This window comes from Hibiscus syriacus, unplaced genomic scaffold, assembly GCF_006381635.1.
Source record: "Hibiscus syriacus cultivar Baekdansim isolate YM2019G1 unplaced genomic scaffold, ASM638163v2 tig00109983_pilon, whole genome shotgun sequence".
In the NCBI taxonomy this organism is placed as follows: Eukaryota; Viridiplantae; Streptophyta; class Magnoliopsida; order Malvales; family Malvaceae; genus Hibiscus; species Hibiscus syriacus.
The window spans coordinates 94,191-113,672 of NW_024062549.1; the positions used below are offsets into that span (position 1 = coordinate 94,191).

At 33.5% G+C, this 19,482-nt stretch overlaps 1 protein-coding gene and 1 long non-coding RNA gene across 2 annotated transcripts; one reads left to right on the forward strand and one right to left on the reverse strand.

Moving 5' to 3' along the window:
- Positions 1–10,457: 10,457 nt before the first annotated feature.
- LOC120211777 lies at positions 10,458–10,977 on the reverse strand. The gene is made up of 3 exons (XR_005524633.1): positions 10,795–10,977; positions 10,597–10,682; positions 10,458–10,505 (listed from the first exon to the last, which is right to left on the reverse strand). It is a non-coding gene; the product is annotated as an uncharacterized LOC120211777 (long non-coding RNA).
- Positions 10,978–13,657: 2,680 nt separating this feature from the next.
- LOC120211752 (heme-binding-like protein At3g10130, chloroplastic) lies at positions 13,658–19,219 on the forward strand. The gene is given in 16 exon segments (XM_039210232.1): positions 13,658–13,781; positions 13,784–13,999; positions 14,080–14,166; positions 14,934–14,954; positions 14,957–14,977; positions 14,980–15,002; positions 15,089–15,104; positions 15,107–15,145; positions 15,148–15,169; positions 15,253–15,296; positions 15,299–15,393; positions 15,640–15,676; positions 15,679–15,726; positions 15,729–15,760; positions 18,694–18,798; positions 18,877–19,219. Coding segments are annotated over 16 exon segments (1,002 nt in total). The 3' UTR covers positions 18,949–19,219.
- The last annotated feature ends 263 nt before the right edge of the window (positions 19,220–19,482 follow it).

Sequence of the window (19,482 nt, forward strand, 5' to 3'; positions counted from 1 at the left end):
AATCTTCTTTCTTTATCTGGATGACGGTAGATCACTTCTCTCAAACAGTCCAAGTGATACATTCACTATCACCCTTCTTTTATATTTCTTGTGGCCACTCTTCACTCATTTCGGTCATTAAGACTTTCTTATTAAAAGGAGCAGTATTATGTGGCTTGATGTATACTCTATCTTCCTAGGATCTCAGACAGCGAATAAGAGCTCGATATTCCTCTATAGTAGGTGTTAAATCCATTTTACCAAAGGTGAAACAACTGTAGGCGGGATTCCAAAATTTTATAACGCTCTAAACAAATGCCAATCAATATGGATGTCAAAGAGATAAGCAATGTCACTATAGATGATAGAATAGCTGCTTATCAATCATTTCCAATTTTCCCCAGATTTCTTTCAACTCACTCAAATTGTTTTGGCGGACATTGATGTGTGTATATCTGATTAGATCTGACATCTATCCCGGTGATAGGCAATCTCCATTGATAAGTTGAGATTGCTCAAACCATCATAGAACAACTGTATGTCTTCTACTTCATGAACTCTCCGTTCCATATTTCTAGCTTTCTATATGGACATCAATCATAAATCAACACCATGGTATGAAACATGTAATGAAAAAATAGAAAAATCAACAAATAATAATTAGTCAATAAAAATCCTAACTTCATGCAATCTAATTCCATACTTTGTTTGGAAAATAAAGTAATATTATGTAAAAATAAATAATAAAACTCAATAAACTTTCCCTTATGTGTTAACCTTACGAAATTATTTTGGGTTAGGCTCTACTTAGACTTAAGTTCTATGTTTAATATATGTTGGGTTTGGCACTAAGGTAAAAAAGGGTCATCGAATTGTCTTTGTGATGCCCCTTGGGCTACTAAACCTCAATCCTGGTTCATTATAGACTTTCGAATCGAGTTCAAATCAAAAGACCATACTTCTTATGTCCACACGGAGGTGAAAACCACACGAGGAACATAAGATGTGAGCTCCAAGGAATGGTCCCCTATCCCATACGGAGGTGTAAACCACAAGGGAGTAGTTCTCATTCAAACTAATAGGATAAACGGGTTTTAGCTCATGAACTGATAATGCAGTGCACAGTGTGTGAAGAAAGGAGAAACTCTCAAATCTTGACAAACAACCACTAAAAATGAATCCTAATATCTGGAAATTAAACAAACATAAATGTTAGTATATAAGGATATAAAATAAAAATAAAATAAAAAATAAAAGAATTGAAAGAAATCAAAAGAATCGTATATTAAATAAATTTGAATTCTCAATTTTTAACTTATAGAGACAATATATAATCAATTTAAAGCTTGACCAGCTTGTCTCCAGTGGAGTCGCCAAACTGTCGTAATCAATTTTCGCCCAGGTACGAAATGTTTCTTGGCGGAAAGCACGTGAATAAACAAATGGTTTTTAGAGAAATGTTTCGGAGTCGCATCGACCTTTTGGGCTAGGTAGGTTGAATACCTAAAAATTGTCTTTAAAAGAGTTTCTAAGAAACATCATTTTAAAAGATAAATCAGTCTGATTATAACCATAAATTCATTTTTTTAGTAATAAAAAGGAATTAGTGGTCGGTTACATTTGGGGAATAATTAGCACCCCACAACGCCCAAAATTGATATTCGTCGATTATAAATTATCTATATTAGTGGGGGTATAAGAATTTGAATATAAATTTAATTTATGATCCTATTATTTCATTCAATCGCTTAATTCTATGGAAAATATAAAATATTTTAATATTTTCATTGAAGAGAAACTAATCCCTAAATTACTTTAGGACGAGTATTTCTCTTTCCGACTGAAATAATAAGAAAAACTCTTACCAAAAATAATAAGAATATGAAACTCTTACCAAGAATAATTTGATATAACCAAACTAAAGTAAATATATTTTTTAGGCTTTTATAAGCAGAATATTTATTTATTTTAAAATACCAGAATTAACATCTAGTTATTTTAAGACATCCCTTTCTTAATATTTAAAAATAAATAAATATTATTATTTAATCAATTAGTGAATTAATCAAATAACTTATTAACCTTTCATATATATATATATATATATTATATATATATATAATGTGACTAAAATTAAATAAAGATAAAATGAAGATTAAAGTACTAAATTAAAAATATTAAACTTAAATGGAAATAATAAAAATAAAATTTTAATTAAACACCAAAATAAAGAAAATTAAAACTATAATTTATATTGCAAATATCTAAATTAATAGCCCTAATTCGAATTATTAATAAATATAAGTACTATTAGTATAATTTAAACATAATTATTATATGAGTTAAATATAGTTCATTAAAATTAAAAGGACTAAATTAAAATTTTACCTTAAATATATAAATATAAGCAATAACTAAATTAAAATAAAATAAAATGTAAAGACTGATTTGAAATGCGTAGAAATTTATTTCAGTGACTAAAATATAAAGGTATAACATAGAGAGACCACAGAAATAATTTACCCATGTATAAAATCACGCAGAGGTCCCTACCCAAAAACGTAGTTTTGAGTTTGGTATAAATAGGCAAAAATAGACCTAAAATCCTTATTTCTCTCTAGATTTCCCTCACCGGAGGGAGAGTCGATCACCGGCCGGCAACCACGCTCACTATTTCGAACACTGTCAGTCACTATTCTAGCAACCAAAAAATATAAAATACCCCCAATCGTAGATTGAAACACTCTAAACCCGAAACCTCCCTCCTTTCTTCCTAAAAAACTTCAAAACATCTACATTTTTACCTTCAGTTAACAACGATTTCCGACGACGTTTGTGCTCTTCGATAAGCTTCTTCTTTTCCTTTCGATTGTTTTTTTCCCTCTGTCGTTCCCCTCTATCTCTTCGTTGTTTCTCTCTTGTTGTTGTGTATTTTATGCGGGTTTTCAAGGCTTTTATAGGCCTTGGACAACCGTTATTCGATGACTCACGGATATACGTGGTGACTCATCATAGGAAGTGAGGTGTGCGGCTCTTGCGGCTGGAAGCTGTTGGAACAGGGACGTTGAGGGGATGTAATCACCATTTTTAGCTGACTGCAGCCCTCCACGTTGCAGTTCCAGCAAACGACATCATAAATAGTGTCTGAGGGTGGCCGGCCGGTGATCGACTTTCCATCTGGTGAGGGAAGACTATAGAAGCAAAAGAGAAATGATGATTTTAGGCCTATTTGGCCTATTTATACCTAACTCAAACTACGTCGTTGTGGGTAGGGACCTCTGAGTGATTTTATGCATGGGTAAATTATTTCTATGGTCCATGTATGTTATATTTTTTATATTTTAGTTACTGAAATCAATTTCTGTGCATTTCAATTCGGTTTTTACTTTTTATTTTATTGTAATTTAGTCAGTGCCTATCTATTTATATATTTAAGGTAAAATATTTAATTTAGTCATTTTAATTTTAATATCTATATTTAACCTATATAATTAATTATGGTTAAATTACACTAATAGTACTTATATTTAATAATAATTTGAATTAGGGCTATTAATTTAGATATTTTACAATTTAATTATAGTTTTTTTTTTTTATTTTGGTCATTGTAATTAAAATTTTATTTATTTTATTATTGCCCTTTAAGTTTCAATATTTTTAATTTAATACTTTAATTCTTCATTTTATCTTTATTTAATTTTAGTCACATTAATATATATATATATATATATATTAATTTCACTAATTGATTAAATATATATTATTTATTTTTGAATATTAAGAGAGGACTTTCTTAAAGTAACAGATATGTTATTCTGGTATTTTAAAATAAATAAATATCCTACTTATAAAAGCCTAAAAATATATTTACTTTAATTTGGTTATATCAAATTATTTCTTGGGAAGAGTTATCATATTCTTATTATTTCAGTCGGAAAGAGAAATACTTGTCCTAAAGCAATTTAGGGATTAGTTTCTATTCAATTGGAAATATTGGAATATTTTATATTTTCCCTTAGAAATATGCAATTGAATATGAAATAATAGGATCGTATATTAAATTTATATTCAAGTTCTTATACTTCCACTGATATAGACAATTTATAATCGACGAGTACCAATTTTGGGCGTTGTGGGCTAATCCTTCCTCAAATGTAACGACCACTGATCCCTTTTATTACTAAAAAGAATGAATTTCTGGTTTTATACAGACTGATTTATCTTTTAAAATGATGTTTCTTAAAAACTCTTTTAAGAAACATTTTTTAGGTATTCAACCTACCTAACTCAAAAGGTCGATGGCGACTCTGAAACATTTCCTTAAAACCATTTATTTATTCACATGTTTTTTTCCGCCAAGAAACATTTCGCGCACGGGAAAAATCGATTACGACAGCTTGCGACTTCGCTGAGGACAAGCTGGTCAAGCCTTAAATGATTATATTTCTCTACGCGTGCTCTCTGCTGCAGCCACCTAGGAGGGGACCACTGCCACTTTGTACCACCCCTCACATGAAATGAATGAACCTTAGGGTACCATGGGAATTTTGACACAAATCCATATGTTTATTCCTCACTATAAATAGGATATGAGGTCACCATATTTAGGGGACTTGATTTTGAAAATTTGAGCTGAACTTTAGAGAGAAGAGACGACTGGAAGAAAAAATTTCCCTTTTTCTTTTCCTTCATCTTTTACATGGTGTTCCTCCATTAACAAGCTCCAGGGAGTGGGCAAGCTAAGCGTCCGAGAAAAACTAGCAAGCTAAGGTGGTTTGTGGTGGTCGAGGGAAGCTCTAGTAGTGCACATCGAAGGCTTTTCCTCCATCCCTTTGTTGTTCTTTCTCACTTATCACATTCGGGTTGTAAGGAAGGAATGGATTTTATTTTATTTCATGATTATTTGAACCTCACCATAAACTAGCTTTATTTGGTAGGAGTTCAGTATGGATGTTTAAGTTTTTTTTTTTCTAATGGATGGTTGTTCTTTTTGTGTTTTATTCGTTTTGTTTGTGGTGCTGAATGACTTAAGGTTGTAGGAGCTATAAGAGTAGTAATTCTTTAGGAAAATACTTAGTGTTCGAGAGAAACTAAGTAGCTTATCTTTAGTGTTCGAGAAAACTAAGGAGGATCAACATAAACAAAGGGTTCTAGATAGTAACTAGACCTAATCCACCCTTAGACATAAGGCTAAAATTTCAATCGACTAAAAGGAGTGCTCGGTCGAGAGATTAGATGTTACAGTTGATGCTGAGTGGTATTGTTGTGGCATATTCTATTGATCTGAACCAATAGGATCCCTTCACTGCTAACGCCGAGAGGCATTGCCATGGCATTCTCAACCCGTCGAGTCCCTAGACTTGAGATAGCATAAGGAATTTTCGTAAACTCTATCGGGAAAGTAAGACATAGAAGCAAGACCATCATGAGAATACAGACTTAAGTTTCTTAAGTGACTCATATTATTTATTCTCGTAATAGCTTGTTGTGTGATGATTGTCAAGTCATTCTATTCAAATCTAGTGTTTGCATTTTGTTTTGATTTTACATTCTCATTTGATTACTCTACTCACAATATTTTGTCACGACATATCCATTTGCTTCCACATCACACTATCATTCTATCCCCCCAACGTACATTTCATTTAGCCTCAACACTCTCATTAGTACATATCATCACACTAACTATACTTAGATTAAGTAGTTATTTGCTTTGATTGAACTTATAAATTTCCTCCAATCCCTGTAGATACGACACTCACTCATCACTGTATTACTTGTTCAATTGTGTATACTTGTATGCACTTCACGTCTATATTTAATACTCACAAAACACAGACAATAATCTGTCACGGTTGGAGAGGAAGACGAGAGGGAGAAGAGGGAGACAAGTGATGAGTATTGAGGAAGATTGGGAGAATTGGGGGAAATGAATATTCAAGGGTTAGGGATTGAGATTGAATTGAAAGTAATTACCTGAGGGAAGGGCACGTGAGGAGCATGGAGGGAATTAAAATCACCCAGCAGATCCAGAAGGGTGGTCCAGCAGATACGGGTGGACCACAGGAAGCCTAGATGAAGCCCAATGCCTGTGATGATAATAGAATTGGTTAGAAGGATGTCCAGCTGGCATAACATATTTTATTATAATGTATGTAAATAAAATGGCTATGTAAAAACAGAATGGTTATGAAATGAATGTGAACTTTCTTCTCTCTGAATTCTCTCCTATTTTCTCATCTTTCTTTCAAATTCTTCTCTATTTCTCTTCAATCTATAACAAATTGGTATCGAGAGCCTGATTTTTCCTGGCTATTGATGCGGTAATGCCAAAGAAAAACCAAACGATGACTGAATCATCAAATTTTGCAGTACTACAGAAACAACTGGAGGACTTGACTGCTTTGGTTAAGTAGTCTCAGAATGAAACTAAGATCCCTAAATGGTGGGAGAATCAAGAGGAGCGTATCACGACCTTGGAGTCTAGAATGGCTATAAATCAAAGGTACGTGGAAGAGCTTTTGAGGATCTTGACTGGACAAAAAGGAGATCAAAATCAACCTGATGGGGAACAGGTACAGACCCCTGATTCATCTAACATGAGTGGGAAGCAAGTTGTACAGGTGATAATGATCAATGACAAAAATAGGTTTACTTATAAACCTGATGAGCCTGGAATTCTAAAATCTAAGCCAAATGAGTTACCTGTTCATATAACCAACTTCAAAAATGATAATCAAGTAGGGGAGAATAGTGCTGTTAGGAACAATACATTGAGCTTAGATATGGATAGAAGAGGTACAGGGGGTCTTATAATACTTCAGGGATTATGTTACACAGGCCTAAAATCGAGTTACCTTTTTTTGAAGGTAGTAATCCCAGAGGTTTGATACATAAATGCCCTAAGTACTTTTCATTATGTAGTATTGCTGAGGAGCAAAGAGTAGAAATAACTACAATATACTTAACAGGTAAAGCAGAAATTTGGTTTGATGGCTACATCATGCAAAAACATCATGTTACATGGCATGAGTTTGAGGTAGAGTTTACAAAGTTGGTACAAAAAGGGTCTGTGGAAGAGTATCAGGATAGATTTGAAGAACTATAGCCTCATATGCTTTTACAGAAACCTACTCTAGGTGAGGAATTCTTTGTCTCTCTATTTATTAGTGGATTAAGAGATTATATTAAACAAAGAGTCAAGGCCCTAGACCCTAAGACATTATCTGAAGCATACAAGCAAGCTAAACTGTATGAATTGTCTGTTGAATTTGAAAGTAAAAGAATGAGGCCAACTTTTAGAAACCCACCCTACCAAATTCCCTATATGTTCCTAAACCAACTCAGATACCATTTCCACAAAAGAGTTCGCCCACTTTGCCACAAAAACAGAATCTAATAGAGTACAGAAAACAAAATATATGTGCTTTAAGTGTGGTGAGAAATTTGTTCCAGGCCATCAGTGTAAAACAAAACAATTGAACATGATGATTGAAGAGGAAACTATTCTTCCTTCAGATACTCTACCTACTGATTCAGAACAGCCAGTCCTACAAGAGGAAGAGAGCCTAGAAATATCTATGAATGCTATCACTGGGTGTATTGGACATAATACACTAAGAATTCAGGGCAGTATCCTAGGCAAACCATTGAATATTCTAATTGACAGTGGTATACCCACAGTTTTTTAACACCACAGTGGGCTGAGGCTGGTATACAGGTGAATACACCTTACCCTTTGGTTATTACAATGGCTAATGGTCACCAACTTTATAGTTCAGCAAGGTGTAATAAAGTTGAATGAAAAATGCAAGGACACACTTTTGTTCATGATTTCAGACTTTTACAGTTGGGAGAGAGTGATATGGTATTGGAAGTAGATTGGATGAAACTATTCAGTCCAATCTTGATGGATTTCAACAAAACGACTCTTAGTTTTGTTCACCAAAATGAACAAATTGTTATACATGGTCAACAACAATCTCAATTTTTGTAGCAAATTTCATGAGCTTCTTTATTAAAAATGACGGCTTCAGATTCTGTTATTTTGGGACATGTGGTATTATTATCTATGACAGAAGCCTCTAAACCAATTCCTGCAGCTATTCAGTCTCTCTAGAAAAACAAGGCTATTTTGGGCCAAAAGGTCTTCCACCAGTAAGAAACCATGACCATGGTATTCCTTTTAAATCTAATTCAATTCTTGTCAATCTCAGGCTCTACAGATTTCCACATAACCAAAAGGCTGAAGTGGATAAGCAAATTGCTACTATGTTATCTTTTTCTATTATTCTGCCTAGTAGGAGTCCATTTGCCTCTTCATGCCTCCTAATTAAAAAAAAAGATGGATCTTGGAGGTTCTGTGTGGATTATAGGCAACTGAACATCATGACTATTAAAGATAAGTTCCCTATTCCTGTGGAGGACTTACTAGATGAAATTACATGGTACTGTTTACTTTTAAAGATTGATCTCAGATCAGGGTATTGGCAAATCAGAATTAAGGATGCATATATTCACAAAACTGCATTCAGAACTCATCAAGGTCACTATGAATTTAAGGTAATGTCTTTTGGCCTTACTAATGCCCCAGCTACTTTTCAGGCATTAATGAATGAATTATTTAGTTCATTCCTTAGAAAATTTGTGTTGGTGTTTTTTTATGACATTTTAGTCTACAGCAGTTCTATGCTAGCTCATATTGCTCATTTGCAAAAAGTTTTAGAGGTGTTACAAGCTAATCAATTATTTGCAAAGTTTTCCAAATGTTTTTTTGGACAGACCCAAGTGGAATACTTGGGACATATTATTTCAACAGCAGGGGTTGCTACTGACCCTAGTAAAGTGAAAGCAATGAAGAATTGGCCTCTTCCTAAATCTTTGAAGTCTTTGAGGGGATTTTTCGGATTAATAGGCTCTTATAGGAAATTTATTAAAGATTATGGTGTTATAAGCAGGCAACTGACACAAATGCTTAAAGCAGACAATTTTAAGTGGACTACTGCAGCTTTGACTGCTTTTGAAGATCTTAAAAGAGTCATGTGCACTGCTCTGTTTTAGCTCTTCAGATTTTAATTAGAATTTCTATTTAGAGACAGATGCAAGCTCAGGAGGTATAGGGGTGTTCTATCCCAAAATGGTAGACCTATTATATTTTGAGTAAGCCCTCAGTCTTAGAAATTCTACTCTCTCTATTTATGAAAGATAGTATTTAGCTATTTTATTAGCAATATCTAAATGGAGAAATTACTTAAAGGGTAATCCTTTAGTCATTAAGACTGATCATGAACCTCTAAAGTATCTTTTCGAGCAGAAGTTGACCACTACAATTCAAAAGAAATGATTAACCAAGCTTTTGGGTTTGGATTATACTATCCAATACAGAAAAGGGAAATCCAATGTGGTGGCAGATGCTTTATCTAGACAATGGGAGGATCATGGACAGTGTTTGGCTATGGGCACAACTATAATTATTCCTAGCTGGGTGCAGGAGGTGAAGGCTAGTTATAAGGAAGATTTATTGGCTACTGATTGGATCACTAAATTGATCATTCTACTGCTGATACTAAGTGGAGATATTCAAAAGGAATCCTTCGATATAAGGATAGAGTTTATATTGGAGAGGTTGGATCTCTTAGACTACAGATTCTTCAGACATTACATGACTCACCTCATGGGGGTCAATCTGGGAATCAAGCTACTTATAAGAGAATTAGATCTTACTTTTATTGGCCTAGACTTAAAGCTATGGTGGTCAATTATGTCAAACTTTGTGCAGTATGTCAATAAACTAAGGTGGAACATGTTGTTAAACCTGGACTGCTACTGCCATTACCTATTCCTCAGCAAGTTTGGGAAGTTATCATTATGGACTTTGTTGAAAGATTGCCTACATCTTTAAGGAAGAATTGTATTCTAGTGGTGGTTGACAAGTTTACTAAATATAGTCATTTTTAGCACTATCACATCCTTACTCAGCAACTGAGGTTGCTAAATTATATTTGGATCACATATATAAGCTTCATGGTCAACCTAAAATGGTCATTTCAGACAGAGACAAGACCTTCACTAGCCTCTTTTGGAGAGAACTAATGAAACTCTTAGGAACTAAGACTCTGTTTAGCACTACTTATCATCCTAAAATGGATGGACAAACAGAGTGTGAACCAGTGTTTAGAACAATACCTAAGAGGGCTTTGTTTTTACCAACCAAGCAATGGGCTAAATGGTTGCTACATGTTGTGGTGGTACAATTCTAGCTACCATACTTCCTTGAAACTAACATCTTTCAGGCTATCTATGGTTACAAGCCTCCTACAATGGTTTGGCATACAGACGCTCAAGTAAATGCAGTAGCAGAGTTAATGCGTAGCATGGAAGATATCAGACAATTGGTGAAATTTCAATTATAGCAAGCCAGTAATAGAATGAAGCAGAAAGCTGATAAAAACATATCTGAACGAGTATTTCAAGTTGGGGATTTCGTTTACCTGAAACTGCAGCCATATCGACAGACTTCTCTCGCCCTGGGGAAAAATTTGAAATTAACAGCAAAGTTTTATGGGCCTTATAAGATTATTGAAAAAATTGGAGAAGTAGCCTATAAACTAGACTTACCAGATTCCTCGAGATTGCACCCTATCTTTCATGTCAGTTTATGAAGAAGCATGTTGGGCCTGAAGCAACAACTTTCACAGATCCTCCTGTGATTGATGATGAGGGTCAGTTTCGGGTAGAACCCAGCAAAATATTAGGAAGAAGGATTGTTAATCGACATAATAAACCGACAACACAGTTGCTGGTTGGTGGATTAACCTGGACGAGATGCATGACACCTGGAAGATTATTCGGTGTTGCGAGGGCAATTTCTGTCGTTTGATCCTTGGGGATAAGGATCCTCTGATGGGGCGGGTATTGTCACGGTTGGAGAGGGAAGACGAGAGGGAGAAGAGAGAGGACGAGTGATGAGTATCGAGGAAGGATTAGAAATTGGGGGAAATGAATATTCAAGGGTTAGGGATTGAGATTGAATTGGGAAGTAATTACTTGAGGGAAGGGCACGTGAGGAGCACGAAGGGAATTAAAACAATCACCCAGCAGATCCAGAAGGGTGGTCTTGCAGATACGGGTAGAGCACAGGAAGCCTAGATGAAGCCCAATGCCTGTGATGATAACAAAATTGGTTAGAAGACGTCCAGCTAGCATAATAATTTTATTATGAGTGTATGTAAATAAAATGGCTATGTAAAAACAGAATGGTTATGAAATGAATGGATGAACTTTCTTCTCTCTGAATTCTCTCCTATTTTCTCATCTTTCTTTCAAATTATTCTCTATTTCTCTTCAATCTATAACATAATCTCAAACCCAAAGTGCCCAGTTTGCCAGTTAACCTCAGAAACGACCCTACATATTGTGTGTGCCTGTGAATTTGCAAATATGATTTGGATGTCTCTTCAATTTAATTTGCCAAATTTTAATGTTGTTTGGTCCTTTTACGATTGGATAGTAAGTTTGTGAACCACCAAATTTCAAAGCATAGTGAAATTCTAGTTTCAATATGGGTTATCTGGTATGCGCGTAATAAATTTTACAACGAGGGTCATCACGTCAATGTTAATGGAATTATTACCTTTACCCGAGCACACTGTTAGGAATTTGCTATGGCCCAGGCTCGTGTTAACCCACCGCCCTTTCTCTCCAACATTCGATGGCAGCCTCCGATAGAACCGACGGTAAAGATTAATTTTGATCCTCATTTCATGCGCAGGGAACAAACATCATGGTCAGGAGTTATCATAAGGAATTCAAATTGCCAAATAATGGGAGCATGCAGGCGTCGGTGTAGACACATTACCTCGGCTTTCGCGGTGGAGGTGGCAGCTCAGTCCATGCGGTACAACCAGTGGAAATGGGCTTCCTACATGCGATTTTTAAGGTGATTCTAGGTCGGTCATCCTCAAATCACTTCGCATGAACCAGATTTGAGCGAGATAGGAGCTTGGGTCATCGAAGCAAAGGGTTGGCTCACCTCCCTCCATGAATTGATGTTTCGATTCATGTCTAGAGAAGGTAATCGCGCAGCACATCTCCTGGCGAAGGATACCACGTCAGGCCCTGAAGACCTTTTTTGGATCGAAGAAGGCCCAAGGAGCGTCACCATCCAAACGACGGATGATAGACGTTCTCTCGAACCTCCATAGTCATTCCTCTGAGCCCTGGTTCTGAACAAAGGTTCTATTTTGTGCTTTTTTTCTTCCCTTCCCTGGCGTTCTCTCTCACTGACGATCTTTCGAGCAGGCCAAGGGGTATCGACGTTTTCAGTTCCTGTTCTAGGTTTCATTTTAGGAAAGTAGAGTTATTTCTTTGTTTGCTTTGTATTAAATTCTGCAAAACGTTTTTTCTTTTATTATGTTTTGTGTGCCACAGCCGGCATGCCCCAGTCTTTAGCTCCGTTTAATTCAAGGAATGTTGTATTATCAGATAATAGAAATTTTATTTTTTTTTGTTTGGTTGATCGATAATTTTATTTTTGATAATATTTTATTGTTAACAGTGAATTTTTTTGGGTATATTACTGTGAATGTTATTCTTCTCTTAGGTATTGCTGGATTACCGACGTTTAGATTAAAATGCCCTTAAAAATTTTCTTTCAAAAATATTATTCTTCTGTCGTTGAATAATACAAATTCTACGAATGTTAAATTACAAATTTATCCTTAAACTATTTTAAATTTACAAAAAAAAATCTATAATTAAAATTTTATATAAAGTTCAAGGATTAAAATAAAATTTTACCCTTTCATTAAACATATTTATCTTTTTAATTTTGTAAAAAAATTATATAAATTTTATGAATTTAAATTTTTTTTAAAGAAAATATAGTAATTATAGTAATATTATAGTAGAATTCAACTTGTTAAAAAAATATATATAATAAAGACAATTTGATCAAATATACATTTCAATAATCTTTTATTCATTTAACCAAACACAGTAGTATTATATTCTTGCTAAACCAACCAAATACAAAATACAACATTCCCAATAATCATATTCACTAATAATCTTTTATTCTCACTGATATTCTTATATTCCATGAACCAAACGCACCCTTAGTAATAAAACGTCAACATTTTATTCCCAATGTTTATATAAATTATTAATTTACACCCTATTTTTTTTTTGAAACATTTTACTCTTTAATATTTTAATTTTTTGTTAAAACATATCTCGTTAAATATAAATTTTTAGTTAACTAAAGATAAATCATATTAGTAATATATCATTTGCACATATTTTCAATTGTTGATGTTATACATACCACGTCATTTTTTAATAATATGATATATACAACGTCATTATTTTAATGATGTGACATATATAATATCATCATTTTTAATAATGTGACATTTTCTTGATAGTATGACACATATTTCATCATCACTTTAGATGATATAAAATATATAATATCATCAGTTAGACACATATAAAAATATAATGTCAATTTAAATTGATCATTAGTTAACTAACAATTTTCATTTAACATGATCTGTTTTGAATAAAATAAAATATTGAGAATAAAATATTCTAGAAGGGAAATAAAAAATAAAATGATAATTTAAAAATGGGCTATTTTTGTCATTAAGCCTATAAAAAAAAGGTGTATATATTTTACATGGGTCTAGTTCTTTCCGGGAAAACTCCAACCACCATATTGTACTTCTTTCCACACAAATTTAAACGTAGCAACCAAAGAAAGCAATTTCCTCTTTTCAATCCATCAATGGCAGCTCAATCTCTTGCCAACCCCTACTTCTTTCTTCAACTTCAAACCAAACACTCCATATTAATCGACCATCCGTGATCAGCGTCAAGTCCATGGCTCCGATGGAGACAACAACGGCAACGACGTCAACAACACCTTAGCAGCCGCGGAGACGAACCATGTCTGGCTTCGAAGCTCGAATTTCCCTCGTTTTCGCTCTCGCTTCTCAAGCTTCCTCCGTCTCTCAACGGCGTAAATGTTCAGTTCCGGATTCCATATATTCGAATTTTGTTCTTCTACTTTATGATTTTGAAATTTTGTTTTCCTTGTAGTTTTGATGGACTTGGCCTCGGAGACTGCAAAATACGTGTTGCCAAAGAGGTTTGAGAGCCGGAATTTGGAGGAAGCGTTAATGGCAGGTTAATTTTTGTATTGGGTTCAAATCATTAAATTATGCGAATTAACTTTATCTTATCAAGATTCGTACCAATTAGTGAGTGCCTTGCAATCTTTCATACAACTCTGCTCTGGCAAATTTGTAATGTACCAAAAAAAGGTAAGCGAGTATGAACAAAATTTTTATGTTTAACAAACTAACGAACATGATCATTGGTGTGCTTGGTTCGTTATATTCATGAACAAACTCGTTTAACTACTCGTTTATTGGCTCCTTTAACTATTCGTTTATAAGCTCGTTTACCCTGTTCTCATTTTCCTTTTATTTTTTACATTTTAAATATTGGTAAAAGTAGTGACTAAATTGAACACATGATAGAACTTGAAGTCTAAACTGTGAAGTTTAAGGACTATTGGTGTAATTTTATTATTTTTCTGAACATATAAACATTCTTGAATGTTAACGAATCGAACACGAACCAGGAATGAACACCTTAAAAAAAACAAACAAACATGAATGTAACCTTATTCGTTCAAGTTTGGTTCATTACCCCTATTAAACCTCAACCCTGAACATATAAACATTCTTGAATGTTAAACGAATCGAACACGAACCAGGAATGAACACCTTAAAAAAAAACAAACAAACATGAATGTACCTTATTCGTCAAGTTTGGTTCATTTATACCCCTATTAAACCTCACCCATAGACACGTATAGAACACATCAAAGTTTTATCTTTATATTGTTTTATTAACATTTTCCTCTTGTACAGGATTTATTGGTTTAGTCCCTGATCTTGAGACTGTGAGGTTAAGGTTTTGAGTAGGACAGACCGTATGAGATAAGGGAAGTAGAGGTATGCATTAACTTTTTTGGGTTTTCTTCTCTCTTCTAATTTAATGTTTAGTATTGCAATCTGAAGTATTATGATTGTTATAACAGCCTTATTTTATAGCGGAGACACAATGCCAGGGAAGACAGGGGATTTTAATGGTTCATCTCATCTTTCAATGTTTTAGCTGAGTACTGTTGGTAAGGTAGAAGATTTCCTGCATTAACTTGGAGCCTTTTCTTTTTGCAATCATCTCTTTTAATTTCCTTATTAGATGTTTGATGCACATAGATACAAGCAAGGAGAAAATGGAGATGACTACCCTGTTATTACTAGTAGGACTCGATCTGATGGGCAGAGGATGGAAATGACAACACCTGTGATAACGAAGAAGGTAACAGTTTCTGTTGGGATGGTATGCTTAAACTTTGCAACGTTTCTGGAAAATGTTGTTGTCTATATTGATTTGTAGTTTACTTGGAGTTGTATGTGCATGCATTGCATTATCAAGGGTTGAATATTTTAGTTATTTGTATTTGTTTTGGCATGCTGGGCGTAATCAAGGATAGGATATAAATAACTATTTGTTTTGTACCTTTTTTTACATTCATTAATTGATCCTTATATCTGTAACAACTTATGATATAGGTGGAAAATCAAGATAATGGGCAGATTCTTTATCATGCCATCAAAGTATGGTTCAATCTGCCATTACCTAAAGATCCTTCTGTGAGGATCAAAGAGGTGCCAGGAAAGTAGTTGCAGTTGTTGCCTTCTCAGGTTGTTCTTAACTTCTGTGTAGTCAAAGGCATAATATTTGTTGTTGTCTAGTCACCTAACCGGGTTAGATTTTTCTAAGTAATTTGCAAACTATTAAAAGATAGACAAGTCTAACAATCGTAAAATAAAAATGACAAAGATTTTACGTGAAAAGTTTTTTAAACGGAAAAAAATCACAACAAAAAAGATTAGAAATTCCATAACGTAGAAAAGAATAATACAAGATTGAGAAACGACTTAACTTATAATTCTATCATCTAATATCTATTTATAGGATAAGCTCTTGATTACAAAAAGGACTTGTATAAAAGAATCTAGTAAACTTGCGTATAAAAAATCTACTCAAATTAGGTTTACTACTTTTAATCAACGTCCAATTGTTAAAGAATAGTCATATTTAGATTCAAATAGAGTTCGAGTTACAAAATTTTAATAAAACTTTATCAATCTCTAACCTTGACATGAACTCTAAAAGTTTAAGGGGTTCAAGATAAAAAAAATCCAAATTCGATGAAAATTTCAAATTCAATAAAAAAGTAATTTTCACCTTGATGAACAAATTATCTACTTTGACGAAAAAATTCTTCACCTCTTCCACGAAATTTCTTAAAAGGGTATTAATCAATAATGAATGTCAATCGGATATAAGGTATCCTTGATGACCTTATTAATGTCGAGATTAAGTTACTTTAAAGTTTCAAGCATGATAACTTAATCCGACATAATGTCAATTTTACACACAACGAGCAACACCATGCACAACACGATCTCAATCATTAAGGATAATTTTATCTTTAATCACTAATAACACATTAGCATCATTAAATATTTACAGAGGTCTAGTTTCTTTTCTATGTTTGTTCTTGCCAATTTAAAAAACAATTTTATCATTGGCATTATTAATCTTTGTGGTGAATTAAACTCTATTCTATTTTTTAATTTTGTCATGCATACAAAATTAAACTCTCTTTTTCTTTTCAAATTTGTTATTCTCGTGAATTTTACTTGTTTCAGTCAAGAGGTTTTCATTAGTAACGTTGTCATCTGACACAAAGGAGGAAACAACAGTTGCATCGCTTAAAACAGTTCAACTTTGCAGAACATAAAATTTGACGGCCTTTCTTTATTTTTTCATCACAAGAGGAGAGTTATTGCAAATTTTCATAGCTCTACTTTAGTATATGCACCCTTTTGAATTTAAAGTACCTAGAGAAATTAAATATATATATTTTTTAAATGTGGAACATGTCTCATATTACCAAGTGTTCGAATAATCTTATCAAACATCTATCTTTACCGTGTTAATACCTGTGATTTTACAAGAGACATTGATCCTCTCGAAAAACATCACCTCTATACATAACTTTATACGTTTCAAATCAATATGATTGAGGCTAATGTGGAAATTATTATCAAAGTCGAGAATCCAATTCTCACTTGCTGTGAAACCTTCATTGGAAGCAAATAGAAGTTCAATGCCATCAGTCTTTATTACATTAACTTCTCGCATTCTGTAGTTCTCTCCTTTCTAATCCACAATATCCTCTAGTTTCTATTCTGCAACATGTAGCACTCATCTTTAATATATCCCTTTTCTTGCACTAATAATTTTTTCTCGTTTTCTTGAATTTTGACTTAGTCTGGACATCACTGCTAGAACTTTGTTCTTGAATCCTCCCAAGAATGAAGTGTCATTCTCCCCGAAACTTGAATCTATTCATGAGATGTTGCATTTTATCATGCGAAATTAAAGAATTATAAATTTCATCAACTGTAAAAGATTCAGGACTATACAAAATTGTATCTCGAAGATTGAATAAGAAGGGACAACAAACATAGTAAAATTAACCCCAAGTCTCTTTATCATAATTATCATTCATGGTCTCCTAATTTGAGAAATTTTCTTTGAAGATGGTAAAGTGTTCTACAAAAGACGTGTCTTCTACCAGAGACGTAACTGCTGTCAAACGATGAGAAAAATCGTCGTTTCATATGCAACTTGCTAGTTAGGATTTTTTACATACACAATTTTTCTAGCTTCGCCCACATTGCAACAGTTTTCTCCTTCAACATGTCTTGTAGAATTTCATTCAACGGATAAATGTAATCGTGACAGAGCCTTTCAATCCTTATGCTACTTTTTTTAAGGTCAATGTCGAAGACATGTTTCTAACCCTAACAGAACATCGTCCAAATTAACTGCGTTAGAATTTTTGCGTCTTCACCTGCAACAATACTAGTCTGGTGTTGCGATCCAACAAGAAAATTTATAATTCAAGGATGTTGTTATCCTGATTGAATCAAACATCGGTACCCACTAATACTGATTTTTTTTTTAAATAATGGTAAGTATAATAATCTCACAATAAAAAAGACACCAAGATTTTTACGAGCAAAACCTTAAACTAGAAAATCACAGTTGGGGGAGAAAATGTTCACAAAGTAGAAAAAGAAGAATACAATAGACTTTACGATAACGAATTAACATCTAATCCTAACCTCTAGTATCTGTTTATTTGGGATAAATACTTAATTACAAAAAAATCTACATAGAATAATCTATTCAAACTAAATTTTCTACTTTTTTAATCAACATTCAATAGTACAGTCCTATTCGGATTCAACGTAACTCGAGTTATAAAATTCTAGCACAAATTTTAACAGATAATCCAAGTATGAGTTGTCATGTACGAGTAACATGCACATTGTCACAGATTTTCATTTTGATTTAGGTGGCATATGTTAACTGTTTAGTGAAGCGAACCTAAATATTTTTTTGTTTAAACCTTATGTTATATCTTCATTTTAGATAGTAAAATTATTATTTAATTTCAGTTTAGGTAAAAAGGCATGACATTATACATCATGTCTTTCAATTGTGAAGCTCCCCGAAACTAAAAGTCTTAATGAATTATTGATTATATTCTTGACCAGGTTTGTTACTGATGAAGAAGTTAAACAACGAGAATTGAGATTAAGAGATGCTGAAAATGACAAGCAGCTTCAAGTTAAGAAAGGTGCTTCAGTGGAAGTTGCACAGGTCAGATTATCTTTAATGCTGTCAGTCCTAATAAGTTTGTTCTAGGAGTAACTTCTAAATACATGATTGTGGTTGCAGTACAATCCACCATTTACACTTCCATTTGCACGTCGAAATGAGATTGCGCTGGAACTAGAAAAGAAGGAATAATAGCTCTTGATTATGGATTCTATAACCATAAGGTATGCTTTCTGAATATGCAATGTTTCCTATACCCTTGTTTAATAATCTACCATCTTTAGACTTACAGCCCTTGTTTAATCCTTCTCTATGATTGTTGTACAAATTTGTTCAGCTATCCTTTGAGATTTCAGTCATACATAACACCTTGTGTATATAATAGTGAAGACTAGCAAACTAAGCTGATGGTTATAATGCAGATTTGGTTTGGATTTTTGTCATGTTGAACTGTTAATTCATATACATATCACAGTACATTGCAATTTCTTTTCTGAAAGCAATGGATCTTGTTAATTCTTTAAGTAGGATATACTTGGTGTGGCCAATGTTGTATATTGGCTGTTCTTGTGAAGCTGGTAATAACATTCAAAGATGCACTTCAGCTATCTGAATATGCTTAGCTATGTCCAGTATATTCGGATACGTGTCGAACACTAGTTTAGAGAAAACAGAGAATAGAGATGCCAATTAGAATGTGAATTGCCATATATGGCAAACTTAGTG